The sequence below is a fragment of the Apaloderma vittatum genome, unplaced genomic scaffold (genome assembly GCF_000703405.1).
Source record: "Apaloderma vittatum isolate BGI_N311 unplaced genomic scaffold, ASM70340v1 scaffold31033, whole genome shotgun sequence".
Classification (NCBI taxonomy): domain Eukaryota; kingdom Metazoa; phylum Chordata; class Aves; order Trogoniformes; family Trogonidae; genus Apaloderma; species Apaloderma vittatum.
In genome coordinates, this window is record NW_009709209.1 from 1 (window position 1) to 19,620 (window position 19,620).

At 45.6% G+C, this 19,620-nt stretch overlaps 2 protein-coding genes across 2 annotated transcripts in view; one reads left to right on the top strand and one right to left on the bottom strand.

Moving 5' to 3' along the window:
• The first annotated feature begins 185 nt into the window (after positions 1–185).
• On the top strand, positions 186–5,661 carry LOC104271979 (phosphomannomutase 2). The gene is made up of 7 exons (XM_009866840.1): positions 186–293; positions 1,268–1,344; positions 2,220–2,311; positions 2,981–3,080; positions 3,417–3,492; positions 4,642–4,757; positions 5,514–5,661. The coding sequence occupies exons 1-7, from the start codon at positions 197–199 to the stop codon at positions 5,616–5,618; spliced, it is 663 nt and encodes a 220-aa protein (XP_009865142.1). The 5' UTR covers positions 186–196; the 3' UTR covers positions 5,619–5,661.
• Positions 5,662–8,793: 3,132 nt separating this feature from the next.
• Positions 8,794–19,620, bottom strand: part of CARHSP1 (calcium regulated heat stable protein 1, 24kDa) — a 14,215-nt gene continuing 3,388 nt past the window's right edge. Inside the window, exon 3 of the mRNA XM_009866841.1 lies at positions 8,794–9,124. Within this exon, the coding sequence (XP_009865143.1) occupies positions 8,962–9,124 (163 nt within the window). The 3' untranslated portion in view covers positions 8,794–8,961. The remainder of the gene's footprint in view (positions 9,125–19,620) is intronic.

Genomic DNA, 19,620 nt, shown 5'->3' on the forward strand with positions numbered 1-19,620 from the left:
CCTCCCGCGCCGCGGTGCGTCATGTGCAGACTCGGTTTGCCGACAAAAGCCAAAAAAAATAAAAAACAATCGCCCTTTCCCTTGGAGATCCGCCCAGTATTGCCGGTTTTTCGTAACTATTGCGAGCTGGAGGTGCCGGCCTCGTTAGGAGAATGCTGACAGCTCTTATTTCGGACCCTAGAAAATCACCGCCGAGATGGCCGCGTTCCTGCAGGAGCTGCGCCAGAGGGTGAGAGTTGGGGTCGTGGGTGGCTCGGACTTCGAGAAGATCCAGGAGCAGCTCGGCGATGACGGTAAGGGCGGCCGGGCCGCGCACCGGGAAGTTGTGGGTGGAACCACAGAAGGGGTTGGGCTCTTCAAGGCCATCGGTTCCCACCTTTTCCCAGCCCCACAACTTTAACACTTTAACGTTAGGTCAGGTTCCGTCCCTGCCCTGCTTGCAGCTTGCTTCCCGTCTGCCTTGGGTTGCTCTCAGCCTGTGAAGAGCTGTTGGAGGGCGCTCAGTGCCTGCAACCCGCGTTTGCTCTTTACGGGTGTTTGGGTGTCTGTTACGGGTTGTTACCAGTGGTGAAGTGGTGACTTGGTGACAGTACCTTGGGGGGTGTCGTTGCACAGTGGGTGAGGTGGGCAGCAAGCACAGGTGCAGGCCGCTCCGTGGTCGAGTGCGTCCCTGCGGGGTCTGGCTTTGCTAGCCGAGGGCTCGGCGGTGCACAGATGGACTCTTGCCTGAGCCCTTAGAGAGCCATTTCCTGTTCCGCATGAACGACTGTCTTTACGTGGTCTTCATTTAATTGACACCCCCGAGAGCCTTCTGCAGAGCCCAAATAACGCAGCGTGTGTTTGGCTTACAAGTACAGGCCTTCGTTGTAGTAGGCTTCTCACAGCTCTAGGACATCTACCATAGATTAGTGACTGGAAAGCAAATGCAAAAGCAAATGCAGTTTGCTTCCTAGCTGGTCTGTGTGCCAGGTTTTTTAATATTTGAAGTGTTCCGTACACTTAATGCAAAGAGACGTATTTGCAGGAGAGGAAGAGCCTTTAAGCAAAGACAGAGCTGACAACTGAAAGACTTCTTGTGATTTGAGACACGTGTTCATCCTGGAGAAAAATGAGAGTGGCTTTGATCTTGTGCTCAGTGTTATGCCGCTGAATCTTTGATGCTGTAAGATCTAATGCTTGCTGTAGTGTAACCTGCTCCATGTGTAAGACAATTCTGCAGTAAACATACAGGGGAAATTACTAGTAACTGTCTTTTTGTTTGTTGTAGTGGTTGAAAAATTTGACTACGTTTTTCCAGAAAATGGTCTTGTAGCATATAAAGATGGGAAATTCTTGAGCAAGCAGGTAAGTGTGACACTTCCAGTAATGTGAGAGAGAAATTTTCTAAACAAGATTTTTCTTCCTTGCTACAGTGCAGTTGTCTGTAATCACCCCTCTAACTAAGGCCAAAATTGCTGTTATTCTCATGTGCTACTCCTGTAACAGGTCATTCATGTCACAACAGTCTGTGCTTTAAGCTTTAGTCTCTGGGGTATTCTCTAAACCAAAAGCTACTGGAATCTGGAATGTGTGATTGAGTAAGAACAGTGAAAATCCTGCAACGGCCTTTCCTTCAGCTTATCCAGAGGAGATGTGGTGAAGCCTCCTGCTCCTGGAAGTCCTGTGGAATATGGCATTTCGGAGCTGATGTCTGTTGGGCCTTGAGGTTTACAAAGACTCTTACAGATCTTTTGTAACTGCTTTTAAGTCAGGGTGCACATTCTGCTGTGTTGCGGAAGTTAGAAGGTAAATAGCTAAATTAATAGAAATACACATCTGATTATAGACACCCTAATCACCTTCATCGGTTCTTAAAAGAGATCCAGGCTGAAATTGGTGATTTGAGCGGTGCTTTCCCATTTACTGCAGTAAAAAAATCTCCATTTCTTTGCACTTGACTAGAGTAGGTGTTAACACAACTTCTTGTTTAAGTCTGCTGTCTTTGGCCCACAGTTTCCTTCCAAAGCAGGTACTAGTAGAGAGCATATTAAATGAGAGGTTGGTGTTAGTGTTTTTACAAAAATTAAGAACCTTTAGTTAGTACCACACGTGCATCAACTGTGAGTTACTGATGGAAGGCAGGTTCCTCTGTGGTATTAACCATGCCTCATTATCCAGTGTCTGTGTCTTCCATGTGACTTGGTTTTAGAATCTCAAATTCTGGTGTTTATTTTTGTTAGAACATTCAGGGTCACCTAGGCGAGGACGTACTTCAAGATCTCATCAACTACTGCCTGAGTTACATCGCAAAGATCAAACTGCCGAAGAAGAGGTATGTGCGTCCCTGCGTCTCGCGGTCTCTGTGTTCCAGGGTTGAGCATCAATATGTGAAGCAGACTGCTCAGCAAAGAAACAAGTAGTTTAGGAGCACTCGAGATGTGAAACAGAGCTCAATCCATGCAGAGAAAGACAAGCTCCCAGCTGGAGCATGGGATTTGAAATACTGATTCAGCTTTTTATTTAAGAGGGAAGTTCAGTTTTCAGTTAAGCAAGAGTTAATTCCTTGACACGTTTGGAATTCAGCAGCATAATGCTCTCCAGAGATCAGAAGCTGCAGTCAGAGCAGTTCTGTGTGACCTGAGGGTGCCGCTGCTCACGACATGAGTAGTGCCAGGTGAGGCTGGCTAGGGACACTGCCAGGGGGGCTCTAAAGGGCCTGTCAGGGTCTGAGAACTGGGCTGACAGGATGCTCCAGTCGTGCTTTTAAACCCAAATCGAACTTCTAAAAGTCAGTAAAGGTCATGCTGAGGTTGCCAGATGGAAATAAAAGTCCAAGAGACTCCTTGATGCCAGAGGCTTGGGGTTTCATGAATACAGTGAGAGGCTGAAGGAGACACCTGATTCCCATTGTCTTAAGAATTCAACAGACATTGGTTGTGATATTCAGTATTTTGAGCAATTTTTCACCTATTTTCTGTCTCGCTGATCAATTCTTTTTCAGGGGCACGTTTATTGAGTTCCGAAACGGGATGATAAATGTGTCCCCCATTGGAAGAAGCTGCAGCCAGGAAGAACGAGTTGAGTTCTATGAACTTGATAAAGTGAGTTACAACTCTTGAAAAATACCCAACTCTTCTGGAAGAGGCAGTTATGGCCAGGTTATGATTTTTTTAAAAGCTTTTATACTTTGTGCAATTTTTTTTTCATTTTAATTCTTTCCGTGTGGTTTAACTAAACTGGTTCAGGCTTCAGGAAATGTACAACAGGTTTTTTTCTTGCAATGATTAACAGTGATTCCTTGCAGAAGGGATGGGTTTGGCTCAGAAAGGTACTCAGACCTTTGGATAGTTTGGGGGTGGTTTTCTGCGTTATCTTTTTAATTATTACCACAACATGCAGCTGATGTTTGGCTTTGGTTTGGTTGTGTTTTTTTGTAGAAGGAACATATAAGAGAAAAATTTGTAGCTGACTTACGGAGAGAATTTGCAGGAAAAGGCCTCACGTTTTCTATAGGTACCACATTAAAAGAATTTCATTTTAAGCATTTAAATTGCACTTTAGTCATATCCTCTTATGACTATGACATGTCCTATCTCATCTGTGTGACAGTTATCTGTGACAGTGATCTCTCTGGGGGTGGTTACAGGCATTGCATGTAAGACTAAGCCTCTTTTTTCATCTTGGGCTTTCATTTGGTACATTTTAATTGAAATCCATCCACAAAGAGAAAGTCATTGCTTGTCATCGGTTCATTGTCTTTTAATGTCAGTTGTGTGACTGATTCTGCTCATTTTAAACATATTACCTGCTTCTGGTTAGTCAGAGGTGTTTCTGCAAATCCCTTTTGATCAGAAGTAATACAGCAGTACTATCGCAGTAGCCCTTGGTTCTTCAGCTCTGTAGCTGCCTTGTGTGGGACAAAGGAAAGAAAATCCAAAAGCAAGTGCAAGCTTAGAAGTGGTAATAAGGGGGAATTGATTTTCCACGCATATTTCCTTGTTTCCCCTCTGCCCCAATATATTACGCATTCTTGCCTTTTTGCTGTTGTTCAGCACTCTTTAAAAGGCTGGTTGGCATTGCTGCTGTGGCACTGGAACAGGAAGGCAGAAAGGCAGTGCAGTGTAGCTCTCCTGAAGCACATTGTTAGTACCTCTTTGACATCCACTTCAACTTGGAATCATGCTTTTATGTATTGGTAAAGTTCAAGGATTTGGAACAGTTGTCCTGTGACACTGGGCTAAGAAAGGCCGATTCCCTCCTTTTCTATTCCGAAGGCTTTAGAAAGTCCTTTGCAATATGGCTTTATGGCTGTACATACACCAAGGGCTGTATTCATTCATGTAGGTTATTCAGAAAAAAGTAAAAATATTAAATGTAAGTTTTAAAAAAAATTTAGTTTGAGAGCAGTGCATATTTGGGAACACGCTAAGGCATTCATATTTGTTTAATGGGTGAATAATAATCTGAAAATCACAACTGTAGTAACTGATACCCTATAAAACATTTTCTGTGCTTCTAACACTTAACTCCAGGGTCTTATAACATGCCTGTGACCTCTGCAAAGCTCCTTCTGCCAAAAATCTTACCCAAGTTTTTCTCACTGACTCTTCCCTCAGAAATGTGTTCTTATAGTAACATTTGCTGGGTTCCTGTCTGTCCTAGGAGGCCAGATAAGCTTTGACGTGTTCCCAGATGGCTGGGATAAGAGGTACTGCCTGGGAATCGTTGCCAACGATGGATACAAGACCATTTATTTCTTTGGAGATAAGACTATGCCAGTGAGTACCTTGTTCTCTGTGTACATTTCAGAGCTTCTGTTTTAAGCCATAAGCACCAATTCTCACCTGACAAGAACTGAAGTGCAAACACAAATCCGTGTGTCTGTGCAGCTGATCAGCGTAACGCTGGGAGAAGCTGTGAGCACAGACTTTCCTTCTGTTTCCTGAAGTGAACGCAGGGTTCTCGACAGGCTTTAACAGAGTGTGTTTTTAAACTGAACTTGGATGATTATGTTCAAAACCTAGGTGACACGACTATGTAAAAGTGATTTTTCCTCTTTGGTTAGTGTAGATTGATGCTTCTTATTGGCTACTATTTATTAAACATATTTATTTTCCATTGAACTTAATACTGCTCCTTTGCTAACCACTTTGTCTCCCCACTGAGGAACTGAAACGATACGTAATGCCCGTCCCCAGTCACTTGGCATTGCTCAAGAGAGCCTGCAGAGCTCTGCGGGGTCAGTCAGGCTTTGGGAAGCACCGAGCAGAGACCTGACCAGAGCTAGCGAGGACACTGGCAGGCACAAGCAAAGCTGCCCAGACATGGCCAAGGGACAGGGTCAGGCTAAGTTTTATAAGAAAGGACTTAGTTTTATAAGAACTTGCAGCTTTCTGGAAGACATCTCAGCCATGAATATGTTATGTCCCTTCTTTCCATACTTGCCTTTCCTTTTCTACCCCACGACTGTGACTATATGTTAAGCTAAATAAAACTAAATTGTCTTCTGCTATTTTCTCCTGTTTTGTTTTCAGGGAGGGAATGACTATGAAATTTTCACAGACTCCAGAACAAAAGGCCACAGCGTCACATCCCCACAGGATACAAAAAGAATCTGTGAAGAGCTGTTTTTCAAGTAAAAGACTTACTCAGAACTCAAAAAACGGTTAAGACAGCTTAACAACTGCAAACATCTTCATTGCATATATTTTTTTTTTGTAACTGATCAGGAATAGCAAGTGCTTTGCAGGTCAGTCACTACTGAAGGAAAATGTTTTACTTGAAGAGAACTTTGCTGACCAGTGGAATTCAGCAGAGCTCATTCAGCACCATCTTTTCACCGGTTCCATTTGCACGAGTACTTCGGGGGTTTTGTTTGTTTGTTTTTTATTTTTTCTTTCCGGCTTTTGAGTCTGTTAACTTCCTTAGCTAATTAATTACATTTTAGAGAGGAGGGATAATCTGACTACAGTTGATTTGCAGTCTCAAAATTCGGCCTGTGAGGTTTTATCCCTGGTTTTTATTTTGAAACTGCTATTGAAAAGATGAATGTTTTTAGCTGTTTCCTTAAAATACTGCCTTGTGCTATAAAGACATGAATTATGAGAGCTGAGCCAGAAATCCCTGACCTGACACCCGTTCCAGTGTGTCATCGAGGGCAGCACCACTGGAAAGGCTGGACCAGCCGGCGCTGAAGTTGCCTCCTCGGTCCCGTTGCAGTGCCGAGGCACAGTACAGTTCACAGTACCTATGCTTTTTGCAGGTTTGTTTTTAAATCTAAAAATAAAAAAATAATAATGAAAGTTAATTATAACAACCTGAGCAAAATTTATTTGTCACTAATTACATTTCTGATTTTCCTAGTGAGATTTTAGGACTAAAAAAATGATCTAAACTATGTTTCTAGTGAAATTCAAGTTGGAACATGGCAATCAGTGTAACTGTTCACTTTTCTCATCTGGCATTAGAAAAGTAATCTTGTGCATGAACAGTTTATTTCGTAAAGGACAATAAAATCTCATTTTATCATAAAAAAATTACTTCAGTTTGTCATTTTGGCAAATGAAATATGTAAAGCAGACCTGTTGTACACTGCCTGTAAACAGACAAATGACTGACTTGACTCTTTCTGACTTGATGTGATATTTATGCTGTAAAAAAAAGGGAAAACACAACCTTTGTGTCCAAACAAAACTCCTCAAAAGAGCTTACAAAAAAAAAAAAAAAAAGGAGGGAGAGCTGTGATACTTTAAACCTATCTCCTAACACCTTTCTCACCTGCCTCCTTCCATGGGGTAATTCAGGCTCAACCCCTTTGGCAGGAGCAGCCGTTGGTGCAGAACCACCCATAGCACAAGAGGGCTCTTTAGCTAATTTTTAACAGCTGGTGCTCTGTGTGTGCCTGCGCCGGATTTATCTGATTATTCGGTTACTTTGCCGCACGGTTGTTTCCCATATTTGCAGAAAGTCACCTGTGCAGAAGCTCCTGGGCAGCCCCAAACCCACATTTGTTTTCAGCCTCAAATGGCAGCGTCTGTGGGCACGTACCGGTGCATGTTCCGAGCCGAAAAGCTTGTTAGTCAGTCCCGCGCAGCCGCTGCCCATAGCTGAGGTTTATCTTCAGCCTCTCATGGCAGCAGGTGAGAAGCAAACATTCTGTCTGTCGTAGGGGAGAAAAAAAACAGGAAACAAAGCAAAGCAACCCCCAGTGCCTACTGCCTTGCTTCCGTCTTACTTTCTCTAGGGGGAGTTTGAACAAAGGAGGCAGTAATGTCAGTCATTCAGCTGATACCAGTTGAGATTAAAAGTTTTTTTAAAACAACTGTAAATATCATTGTACAGGTGTGCAGGCATCTGCATTCTCCTTGGTCTTCAACACTAATTACCTTCAACATGGACTGGGCAGGGAGCAGACTGAAGCCGTGTTAAAGCATTTCAGTGGTTGCATTGATTATAAAGGGAGCAGCGTGTGATACTCCAACAAACTGGAGAACGTTAAATCCACCACTACTAAGTCTTAGGTTAATAAAAAACAAACAAACCCCCCCAAACTCCAGTGAGGCTGGTCATTACCGTACACTCCAGTGCCACACAGGTACAGCTGAGGTGAAACAAGCCCTCGGAGCAGTTCCTGACCTCCGCACGTCTCTCCCCAGCTCAGACCTCGGCCCAGCTGCTGTGTCTTAAGACACCTCATGACAGCGAGCGCCCATTGTTAAAACTGCAGACAGGCAACTGGAGTGATACCGTGTCACACAACTAACAGGAGCATCGTGCCATCTTTTTTTTTTTTTTAAAGATTTTATTTGCAAAGTCAATAAAAATCCACTGTTAGGAACATAATAGAGAAAAAAGGCTTCATTTGAAAAAAAAGTACATGGAAGGCAAGTAGGAACAGAACTACTTTAGTTGCACTATAAGAAATCCTGCAGGCAGAGTCAGGGCAAGGGTGACCCTGTCACAGCCGACCAAGTTTTCCAGGGAAGCAGCTGCAGCAGCTACTTCCCCAAGCCAGCAGAGCCGATTAACTCACGCAGGATCGTACACCGACCAGCCCACAACTTGCTTTCCAGCAGTGCAGTCCCCCTGCCCGCCCAGGGAAACACACGGCAGACACGCAGCCAGATGCAACTCAGAAGGTATCTCCAGCTCTGCCCAAGCTCAGACACAGGCAGAGGCTCTGAAGCATCCACTGCTCTACAGCTTTCACCGCTTACCTTGAAGCAAATCTTTTAAATTTGGGGTTGTTTTTTTTGCGCTTTTTTGTTGCTGTTCTGTTGTCAGGGTTTGTTTTTTTTTTTAATACAGGCCTATAGAATTTGTTGCTAATCAACCATCAAGGGACCTAAGAAAAATTCACACCAGGCTTTAAAACCACAATATTCTACAGATATGCAGACGTGCTATTTGCATCTGAAGGGCAAGAACCACCAGGTGGAGATTTCTCACCCTGTGGCACCCTATGAACCTCCTTCCACAAGGAAAACAAACTACAGGAGCCAACACCTCTCTCTGGGCAAGGCGTTCAGGCCCTGTTCCCTGCAGTGAGTGTGCTCCGGCCCTTCGAGCAGGGAACGCAGAGCTCACACACCTCCCAGTCCTGCCTCTGCTACGCTGCCTGCCGGAGAAAACTCCTTCAGCCCCCTCCCGATTTCCCTGGCGTTTCCTGGAATCTGTTCACAAGATAATAAAGAAAAACCAAACCTCTCCTCCTCCAACAAGCACACAAACTAAGTCTCTTTAAAATACATTTTTTTGTAAATACATTACAGTATACTTTTTTTTAATTAGCATCTGAATTGCCTTTTTTTTTTTTCTTTTTTTAGGCCAGCTGTAAAAAAGGTAATTTTGGCCTGCTTCTGCTATATTGACAATGCACTATTTCCTCCCACGCAATACACAGAATATTCTGAGGACAGGTCCCCTGCAGCCAGTTGTCAGCAGTGCCCGTGCAGGCAGCGGCCGCGCTCCCCCTGGGTCACCTCAGGAGCTGACGACGTGCCCCGACCAGGTCTCGTGCTTGGTTCCGGGCGCCAGGTGGGTGATCACCACCTCCACCGCCTGGAGCTTCTCGTTCTTCGGAGGGATGGTGCACATCTTGTAGGTGACCTCGTCACCTGCCACAGGAACATACTCGCCTTCGATACTGTGGAGGGGAAGGTTTAGTAAATCGTAAATAATATAAACACTCTCACTCTTTTGCAGATTATTTAAATTTGTATCGCAGGGGCTCAAGATACTTCAGGGGGTTTTTGTATAAGCTTCATCATCCACCCACTCATAAGGTTGATTTTGGTTGTCTTGCAATAAAATCTTATGAAAACGCTATGACCACCACCCTTAAAAACCAGCCAATCAAGCAAAAAAAACCAAAGAAGAAACAACCCAACCAATTAAGCAAACAAAAAACCCAATAATAAACAAACACAAAAAAAGTCCACAATAATATTCCTTTAAAACAGCGAGTCTGGCTGCGGACAACATAGCTGTGAACCATCCACCAACCTCCTACCGGCTGGCACCCACTAGAGGGCAGGGCTGGCCACTTGGTCTGGGGGTTTTGTTTTTAAACTCGAAAGTCGATTTTTTAAAAAAAAATTTTTTTCTCCTTGCTTAAGCTATTGAAGTTTGTAGCGTTTGGGGTTTTTCTTCTCTTTTTCTTTCATTAAAGAAGGATTGTACCACGTCAGTCACCCATTTTACCTTTAGGTTACTTCACCACAAACTGTATTCAGTTTGTCCGTGGTATGGAAAAAGAAAAAAAAAAAAGAGCCCAGATAAGACACAGCGTCAAATATTTCAAAATTATTTTCTGTAAAACAAAAGAAAAAAGAAGAAAAGAAAAGTTCTGTGGTGCTGATAACATCACACCGCAGAAATCCCTCCAGCACCCAGCACTTGGGAAGATTTCCAAGCGTCCCTCGCTCCCGTCTGGCCTCTTCCAGCGGGGTGACTGTGTTTGTTATTGCATGCGAGTCCTTACCTGGCCACAGAGGGAAATGGCAAAAGGGCTGTCACCTTCTGCTCAGAACAGTGAACTAAAGAAACGGAGAAAGTGACAGCCTTCCCCGCCTCCAGCACTGCATTCAGGATCAGAGATTTTTAATAAAAATCCCAGCATGTGCTAGTGACGACAGGCAGAAACGCCTTCCAGCCCGCATCGCCACGGTTCTCTGAGAGCACAAAGCACACTTATTTATTTAAATACACCTGTCTGACCCCATGCTCAGGTTCCCCTTCTCTGACCATGTAGGTGCTGTATTTCTTCTTGTTTGAGGGGTTTTTTTCAGTGTTTCCCAGCAGCATTTGTATTTGTGAACACTAATTATAAATTCTCCTGGACACCTCATTGGTATGACTTGTTTGTGTATTGCTATCACACTAGCGGTAAGATTTGAGTTCAGGGAAAAATAAAAATAATTAAAAAATAATCTTCTAGGTCAGAAATTTGGCATGCATTATTGGGTTTGTTATTTGCCTTGACTGAGAGCTTACTAGGAGCACACTCACACCACCCAGAAAATTTTTCTGTTAGCTGCACAGATCTAAGATCTGAGCGATGCCCTTCATACCTACTCTCGTCTTGTGACCCATCATTGTTACGGCTTTTCTATTGCCGGAAGGACTGGCAGGACTGATAGGAGGTACATATGCTCGCCCTTACTGCCAGTTGAACTTCATGTCACAATCTGCTTCTACCCACAGTTCTGCAAAACCTCTTGAGCTTCATCTCCTCCACTGCCTCTTCCATACCTTTAAGGGCTGCCTCAGCTTCTCCTGCTCTCTGAGCCGGGCATCCAGCCGCGGCTTGGGGAGCTGGTGCATCAGGCTGTGGCTGAGCAGAAGCAGCCTGTGCTCAGGGATGAGCCAGGGTAAGCAGGCATAAAATCATAGCATCATAGAGCAATTCAGGTTGGAAAAGCCCCTTGGGATGATCGAGTCCAACCATTGACCCTACACTACAAGTTCACCCCTAAACCACATCACCCAACACCACATCTAAGCGACACTTGAACACATCCAGGGATGGCGACTCAACCCCCTCCCTAGGCAGTCTGTTCCAGGGTCTGACCACTCTTTCAGGATGCTAATTTTGACCCATAAATCATAATTTCTCCCATGGGAAATTTGGAAGAAAAGTCACTGTTCTCCAGCTGATTGAATCAATGTGATATTGAAAATGCTCCTGTATCTAAATACAGACCTAAACCTGCTACGAGACATTAAAGACATTCCCGAGGCCCGTGGCTTTAAACACGCATCCTTCAGGCTTTATTTCCCCAGGACAAACCCCTACTCCAGAGCTGCCTGTGGCTGCAGGTATCCGCTGAAGCCTTCAGAGCAGTGCTGGGGAAAAACGCAGTAAATTGAAGGCAGAAAAAATATTTACAGAAAAGATAAAGCCTCCTTCATCAGACCTGACCGCCCTTTCCTCCCTATGCAAGCTGATCCAGCTGACCTTTATCTGCTGCTGAAGTCTCCAGGACACCCTGTCAGCCCAGCCCCGGGTCACTGAGGACAGACCACGTTCACGCTCCCCCATCTAGGCTCTTGCTCTGGCTGCCCTCCTCAGTCACTGCCTTCATTTAGCCCCCGCCTCCCCCATTTCTAACAGGTTTACCCCAACTTCGAATAGTTAAAGACATCCCTGCTTGCTGCAGGGGGCAGGACTAGATACCTTTAAAGGTCCCTCCCATCCCAAAACATTCCACAATTCTGTGATTCCAGGCAAGGATGAGAAGATGCTACTTCTACTGTCTCAGAGCCTAACACATGGATGTGAAGCCCAAAGAAGAGACAGAGGAGAGGGTTAAACACAAGTAAAAATAGGAATGGCATATTAAAAAAGAAGACATCATCTTCCTCACCTGAATCTCTTGAATGGTCCCTTGTTGCCAAAAACCATATTGCTATTGAGCTCATACCACACTGCCACGAGCAGCAACTGAACACACCCCTTGCAGGGTGCCAGTCCCACCCGAGGAAGGCAATGCAGCACAGACAACTCATCCGTTCAAAGGAACACGGAACTAGCAAACAACGGTGAGCAGAAACATTTCCCAGCTGAGGTGTAACGAACGTAGATAATAGGAGCCAAAGTGTAAAGTCTGCTCTGACTTAACTACAGCTGAGCCACTGGAACAAGTCGTAATGAAACATCTTACTTCACGGGGCCTCAGCACTGGGACCAGCTGGGGCCCGTGTTCCAGGGAGCACAGCCAGAGGGTGACACGGAATTAAAGCAGCACCTCCCTCTAGACATGACGGCTGCCCACTCCACAGCCCCCAGTATCACCTTCGATTCCCGCACAGCGAGCGGTGAGCTCAGAGTCACCGCTCTGCAGGCATCAAACGGAACGGATGCCCTGCCCAGGAAGGGATCTCGTGTTTGGCTGAAAGGTGGGTGCTTTTTTTAATGAACAGGAACCTTACATGTTCTTTAAAAGCTCCTGTAAAGCAGGATGAGACGCAGTTACCAAAATAAACATTTGAAATCTGCAGAAGGTATCAACAGGTATGGTTAACATAGAGGGAAAGCAGACTCATAGTCTCCTGAAGTACCAAAGATGTGCCAATACACAAAGTCAGGGTTTTAAGCTCCTGAAAAGCAGAGATAAATTCAGGTATCACTTGAATCTTCAAATTCAAGTGAGAAAGAAGTCCAGCTTGAGTGCTATAAAGGATGGGTGTTTTGTTGGGGTGAGTTTGGTTTAAACTTGAAATGCAAATATATACCAGGAGTGGTTCTGGTAAGAACGAGGTTGCAGGTGTACTGGTAACCAAAGCGGTCTTGTGTTCTCAAGAAATAATCAGGACACACACAGAAACTGTATGCCTCTCCTACGACAAGCTGCAGTCAGGGAGAGGAGAAGCAAAGGGACCAGCCCAGGCTGGATGACACTCTCGGCTATCACCGAGAGCAGCTGCAGCCCTCAGCACTGGGTCAGTGCCTGTTCGAGGTGCTGCCTACAGGCCCTGGTCTGCAGAGGAAGGAAAAAAAAAAAAAGCTGCAAACCCAAGTATTTGCTGCCCCAAATTTCTTATGCTTGAACCATGAGGTTAGTTACTCTTATTCTACTAAACAGACCACATCAGCCCCTGAATCTGCAGAGCCCGAAGCATTATGCAGAAAGGCACGCTTCTCTCCACTAAAATGCACTTCTTCCAGGGCCAAGCATTATGCCGACAGCATCAGACCCTTTCTTGGTTTCTTTCCTCATCCAAACCGACACTACAAGAGACTGAAGCTTGTGATAAACCCCATTCAACTCCAACTCGGCCTCCCATCCCCTAGCTGGTCTTTCTTTCCTGGCTTGTTGAGGTGCCCTGTCTCATCAAGACCAGGACTCGCCTTTGCACAGCTATATAAAAAAGTTGTGGCCACACAAACAGCTCCAATTTCACTTTCTGCTTTTGGCCTTTAAAATGTTCTCCCACTGATCAGATATTCTCTTCCTTCCTGCAGCTTCCCGATTGCCAATTATTCTTGGTGCCTAACGAATACGAGATTGCTAACTAGTTGCCCCCAGTGCACATGAAGAACGAGAGGACAAAGATCTGAGTTGGCAACTGGAGTGAACCCGCTTGTGAGCGGCCTTCCCAGCACAGGGTTTGCTCACCAAACACTGCTTCTGGGATAGATGCAGACTTACTCCAGCACTTTCTTACATGATGATTAGAAGCAGGAACAAACACCATCCAAGTTGTGCAGTACCTCTCGTGGGGTCGAGAAAGAATCATAGAATGGCCCTTGGAAGGCGATGAGACGGCACGGCGCTGGAGGCAGAGCCCTGCACAAAGCTGCAGGAAGATCCTCCATCGGGCAGCAACTGCCCCAACTGCTGGGAAGGAAACCTACAGGGAAAGTTCACAGACAGTCAGAGTCCTTGGATCCGATTCAGCCTCCGGGGGCCTCTCATCTGTTACCCGGATAGTTTGTTTGGTAAAGGGAGTTAAGTATAGACATTTTCAATGTTGTATATTAGATCCTGTTTTTCAGTTTTACCCTAACTATATATTAAATGCTGATCCAGAGGAAGGTGGAGATTTTCACTGCTCTTTAAGAGACCGATATGCATGTTCTATCCAAAACAATAGGTATCTACGCGTTCAAGAACTTTGAGACACTGCAACAAATTAAGCTAAAAATAGGAAACACCTTCCCAATGTTAGTGTTGGCGTGAGACACAATAGAGTGAGTTTTAGATTTAGATCCAGCGACTCCCATTTCCCAGCTCAGCGTCAGTCTGGTACGGCGGAGCATTTTATCCCGCACTATTTTTAGGGAACTGGGAGGTTATTGGGAAATTACCTAAATAAGGAATGTTCTAGTTCTTCCTTTTTGCAGCTGCTATTCATATTCCAGCGCTCTATTTAAACCTCTTGGGACAACTAACTCACATGGAAACACTTCTGAACAAGAGTTTTCAGGGAATTCGAAGCCTTCCGGGGCAACGAGCCTGCGCGGCATCACGTCACACAGCCATTTCCCATAGATCAACGTTTTATCTCGTGGGCTTCTTAAAGCTCATTGAATGCCTCAACACACCTCCCAGAAAACCTGTATTCCTCTTAAACAGCAGATATGACAGAGTAATGAACTATTACAAGTTACTAACCCCGAATGCCCTCCATGCAGTCCTGGGGTAAGCTGACAGCTCCAACGTCCACCAGAAAAGCCAGCAATGACCTTACCAAGCTGGTTGGCAAAAAAAGCGCCAAAGCTGGGCTGCCTCTCACCCAACAGTCACATTCACAGCTGGGACAGGCAAGTGTGAAAGAGATTGAAACACTGAAGAATCCCCATTGTTAGCATCAAAGGTCTCTGCTACAGGATTGCCCTGGTCCCTGCGTCACCACAGAGAGACCTTACCCAGGACAGAGGCTGCACTTCCCTCCCGGTACAGCCGACGCATCATCCTTTTGCCCAGTTCTTTACCGAGATCTGTAGTCATGGATTTGGAAGTTATGTTCAGAGATAGTCACGGCTCTGGATCTATTTTCCGCAGCTGGTTGAACACCAGTCAGCACAGCACACACCCTGAGGAAGAGAAGTGGTGATTGCAAGAAGCAGAGCTTCCCCAGGATGCCTCCGTGGGCTCGGTCAGTGGTACCTGAGGTTTGTTCTCTCAGCTCAGATTCAGCTCTTGGGTCGTTCATAGCTATCAGTTAATTTCCAACCCATATTGTCACACTCCTTGGGAACGCCATCACAGAAGAGCCAGAAGAAGAGATGTGGCATTAATGCTTTGCGTGATACGCAGTGATCTGGCAGGAAATCAGAGGAAAGAAAGGAGTGTGAAAAGATGCTCTCCCCATGGACACGAAAAGCTCAAAGCCAGCTCCCCAGCACGGCAGGACACAGCTGGGTTCCTGCCGGCAGGAGGATGTGGCTGATAGCACATCTCCAGCACAGCCAGAACTGAGGTGCAACAGCAGAACGGGACCATATCCCCACCTGGGAGCCCACTGAGAGACAGATTCTGTTCTGTTCTGTACTCCTGAGTTGCAGGTGCTATAAAGCATCGTCTCCTGAGATCACAACAGAACACAAAGCAATGCACAGCAAACTCCACAGACCCAAGGGGGAAGTACTGCATCAGCTCTCCACAGCCATCACTAGGCATGGGGTCAGGAATCCAGCCTGCAGGACTCTGCAGTGCAGCACCTTCCCTATCAGAGCCAAGTATTAGCAAACTGCAGAAAACCCACCAGCACTGCCTATGTTTCTTCTTTCCTGTTCCATTAAATCAGCTGCCTGCGCAAAATAAAAATCTTAGCAAAACCCCACAAAACAAAACACACCACCAAACAAGAGTGTGGCCATTCATTTGTCCCTGCTCTCTGGTGAACCACCTCCTTGCCTTGCCCTTGCAGCTACACAGGCTTCAGGCCAAATCCCAACCAAGTGCAAAACCCCAGAGAGTAAGCAAGCACCCATCATGTGCCCGCTCCCAAATACACCAGGAAAGCAGCAGAGCAGGATTCCTATGCGCTGCTCCACAGCACATCGTTTGATCTGCCACTACAAGCACCTCCACCCCACCTCCCCTCACCCCCCGGTCCCTGCTCCCAGGACCCTGCGCTGGGAGGCCGACACGAACTGGCAGCCACCCCCAGCTCCGGGCAGGGCTCCCCGGGCAGCACTGCAGGGCTTCCCCGCCGGCCCTCCGCAGACACTGCAGCAAGAGCAGCAAGAGAGTGAGCGACAGAGAAGCCACAACTAAACCATCTCGTTTCCGTGAGTGCTGGCTTGCTCCCGCTATGACAGAGGTGAGGTATCGAGGACCCGGTTCTCGGCACTGGTGCTACCATAACACCATTATGTGGTGACAGTGGATCATGACACGGGCTGCTGGGAATGGAAGCATTATCAGTACACATCACTATTTAAAGCGTCATTAAGGCTTTTTTACAAATTTCACTCCAGGCAAATGAATTTGCTTTTGCTTCCAGCTTTCCAGAGACATTATCTGCAATTACCAGCTCGGCAACTCCTCCATCCCCATGCTTACCAGCTAGGGCTTTACACTCACTGCTAGCAAGCACATTGTGTCTCCTGTTCTGGAGAAGAGCAAAGCATCAAACATCATCTCACCACACACAACGAACTGTAACATCTTCCTAGTACACCTGCATATACAAACTTGAGAAGCATTTCTGATAAACGCAACGAAGCGGGAATCGCTGGGCAGCAACGCAGAAAGCGGCGGGGGGGCTCGGTGGAGGGGCAACAGCCCTCTCGTTGCGCCAGGCCAGGCGTGTGCAGGCAGGAAGGGTGCTCAGGTCGGTGCGTGTGAGCTGCCTCTCACCTCATCCGTGCATCCCAAGCGCTGCTGGTGTGGTGCAGGGTTTCCGACACGGGCGCTTCACCCACAGACCAACTCAAGAAGGTGCCATGAGCACTGCCAGGATGTTGCCACCACCTGCAGTGACTGTCACCACAGCTCCACCTGCCACATGAGGAGGACTCAAAAGGAAACGCTATCGCCCACCAGCATCAGCATTTCCAGCGAACTCCAGGCTGCCCTGGTTATCTGTGCAGTTTTGTCCATTCATACCTCAGCAGTTCAAATGGAGAACTGGCTCCACACAAGCGTTATCAAGGCCCTAACCAAATCTTCTCTTCAGTCGCCAGAGCCACTTACTTAAAGACAAAGCTGCACAGACAAAAAACACCTTTAAAACCTGCATTTCAAACCAGCATTTCTTACACTGAATACGGACCCACATGTGACAAGTCCAGCTTCATGGTAATGCAACTTTGCTGCAAGTTCCACTCACAAAACATGCTCACATTCACCTCAAATTCTCACACAGTTACTGAAACTTAAAATTTTGCAGATGCCAAGTGAGGAAGCTTTTTGAACACCACATATATTTGACCTTATCTTTAAGCTAACACTCACTTACAGAAATGGAAACGCCACGCTAACTGTTTATATCTTCGAAAAATAAATGGAAAGCTATAGGAAAGAGACATCTCATTTTACCAACGACATTTTCATGAAGTGTAACCTTACTTTTCCCCGAAGTTTAAGGAAGAAAAAAATTTAATTCCTAAAATTGAATTTTTATGTTTAAAATCATACTAATCTGCAAGACAGGCAGCTGGTCCCAATGCTCAAAACCTTCACTAATCATCCCAGCTTAGTGATGAACACAGAGGAACAGACTCTTCCTGAATCCAAACCCGCGTACCATTTTATTCACATTTTCAAAGTCCTACCTTTCAGGCAAAACTGATTCAGGAGAAACAATCCTCTTTTATTTCACAAGTAGATGCCTATACTGCACCGAGACAGTGAACAGACTGATGTCTCACTCACAGTCAGGTTTAACTAAGTAAAATAGGTAGAAAAGAACTGTGTGACAAAGATAAGCGCTGTCTTAAAACTCACACCATGCGAACCAGAGCCACTGGAAGCCCTTGAGCCACAGTGATGGTTACAAAATGTTGGTGCAATAAGCAATTCCCATTAATAAAGAGCAATGTTTCCAATTCACTGTGAACTAAACTGAAAGGAAAGGCATTATTAAATTGTTTTTCCAATGCTGCCTTGCAGTGGAATTAAGACAAGTGATACCATCACCCTTCAGCACTAAAAGCTGTTTCCAACAATTCAAGCATACTTCAAGTAATTAAAGAACACAATGTGCTGAAACCTTCAGTACTTCAATAATAGAACTTTTTACTAACAGGTTGAGGCAGAAACATCAGCTGGTTTTGAATTTAAGTTCTGAGACGGTACCTACATAAGAAACATATGAAACAGTGGCCCAGACCTAGTTCAGAGAAAAAAAAAATCCTGTTGGCTTCAAAAGAGCAGAATTTAGCTGAGAAAGGTTGCATAAAGCACATCCTTCAGTCCTACAGAGTTCATCTCAGCTAACTTTTGCTAAAATGTTTCTGGAAGAACAAGGAAAACGGTCTTTGAACACATAAATGATAGGCTTCAAGGCGAAAGGCATCATTTACCTGCTGTGTAGGTGGAAGGAGGAATGATGGGCCACACTGAAAGCAAGGGAGATGTCAGTGAAATCTCAGGAACAATGAAGAGCCAGGTCTGTTAATTCCAGCAGGAGATGGCCTTTGGGGCAGGGGATCGCCAGCACTCGAATTGTTAAGAGAGTGTTGGGGAAAGCATCTGCCAGAAAGGCACAGGCACCTTCCAGCAGGGCACAGGGTACAGGAGGTCCCCTCCAATATTCTCATCTGCAGCAAACTTTGGACAGCTGCCACGCTGGAGAAAGGCTGCAGCAACCGCAGCACGTAATTTCACATAACTAAAGACAATTTGACCAAACTAACTGGAAGAGAAAATGTAGAGGGAAAAACAAGACTGAAAATAGACAGTTCTTTTAAAAAAAAAAATCATTAGAGGGCAGAGAATTCATGTTTCTGTGAGCGGTCTGTTTTAACTAGACCCTTGCTGATCAGCAACTGTATAAGTCAGACTAGATGTTTACAGCACAATTTTTAAACTATAAATGTTATATTTAATTTATTCAAGAAATAAGGAGAAACTGTGCATTTGTACTAAATGACAGAAAAATAAGATATTAAACAACATTTCCTTGGGCTCAACATGTAAGTAGGACCGCTCAGCCCATAATACTCTCACAACGCCTAAAAAGCTTTGACTTCCCAACATCCATCATGCAGAACTCAGAAAACTGAAAGAAGACCAACATGCTCCATCTCCAAGGACATGCCCTGTACACACAAGCAGGAAAGAGCTGGGGCAATATGAATAACCTCGGGAAGGCTTTTATTTGCTTATCCCTGGATAACCACTCCAAACAACAAATAAGGATTATACAGCTTCAACACAGTAAAAAATATCACAGAATGGTGGGGCTGGAAGGGAGCTCTGGAGCTCACCCAGTGCCACCCCCTGCCAGAGCAGGGTCACCCAGGGCAGGTCCCACAGGAACGCGTCCAGGCGGGTTGGAAAGTCTCCAGAGCAGGAGACTCCACACCCTCTCTGGGCAGCCTGGGCCAGGGCTCCGGCACCCGCACAGGGAAAAACATTTCTCCTGATGTTTTTGTGGCACCTCCTGTGCTCCAGCTTGTACCCGCTGCCCCTTGTCCTGTCACTGGACATCCCTGAGCAGAGCCTGGCTCCGTCCTCCTGCATC

What these genes read in the sequence shown, in the direction of transcription:
- LOC104271979 (XM_009866840.1), top strand. Translation starts at nt 197, where the DNA reads ATGGCCGCGTTCCTGCAGGAGCTGCGCCAGAGGGTGAGAGTTGGGGTC. An exon ending in AGTTCTATGAACTTGATAAA is followed by an intron (nt 3,081 to 3,416) that starts GTGAGTTACAAC and finishes GTTTTTTTGTAG; the next exon opens with AAGGAACATATAAGAGAAAA. An exon ending in TTGGAGATAAGACTATGCCA is followed by an intron (nt 4,758 to 5,513) that starts GTGAGTACCTTG and finishes TTTTGTTTTCAG; the next exon opens with GGAGGGAATGACTATGAAAT.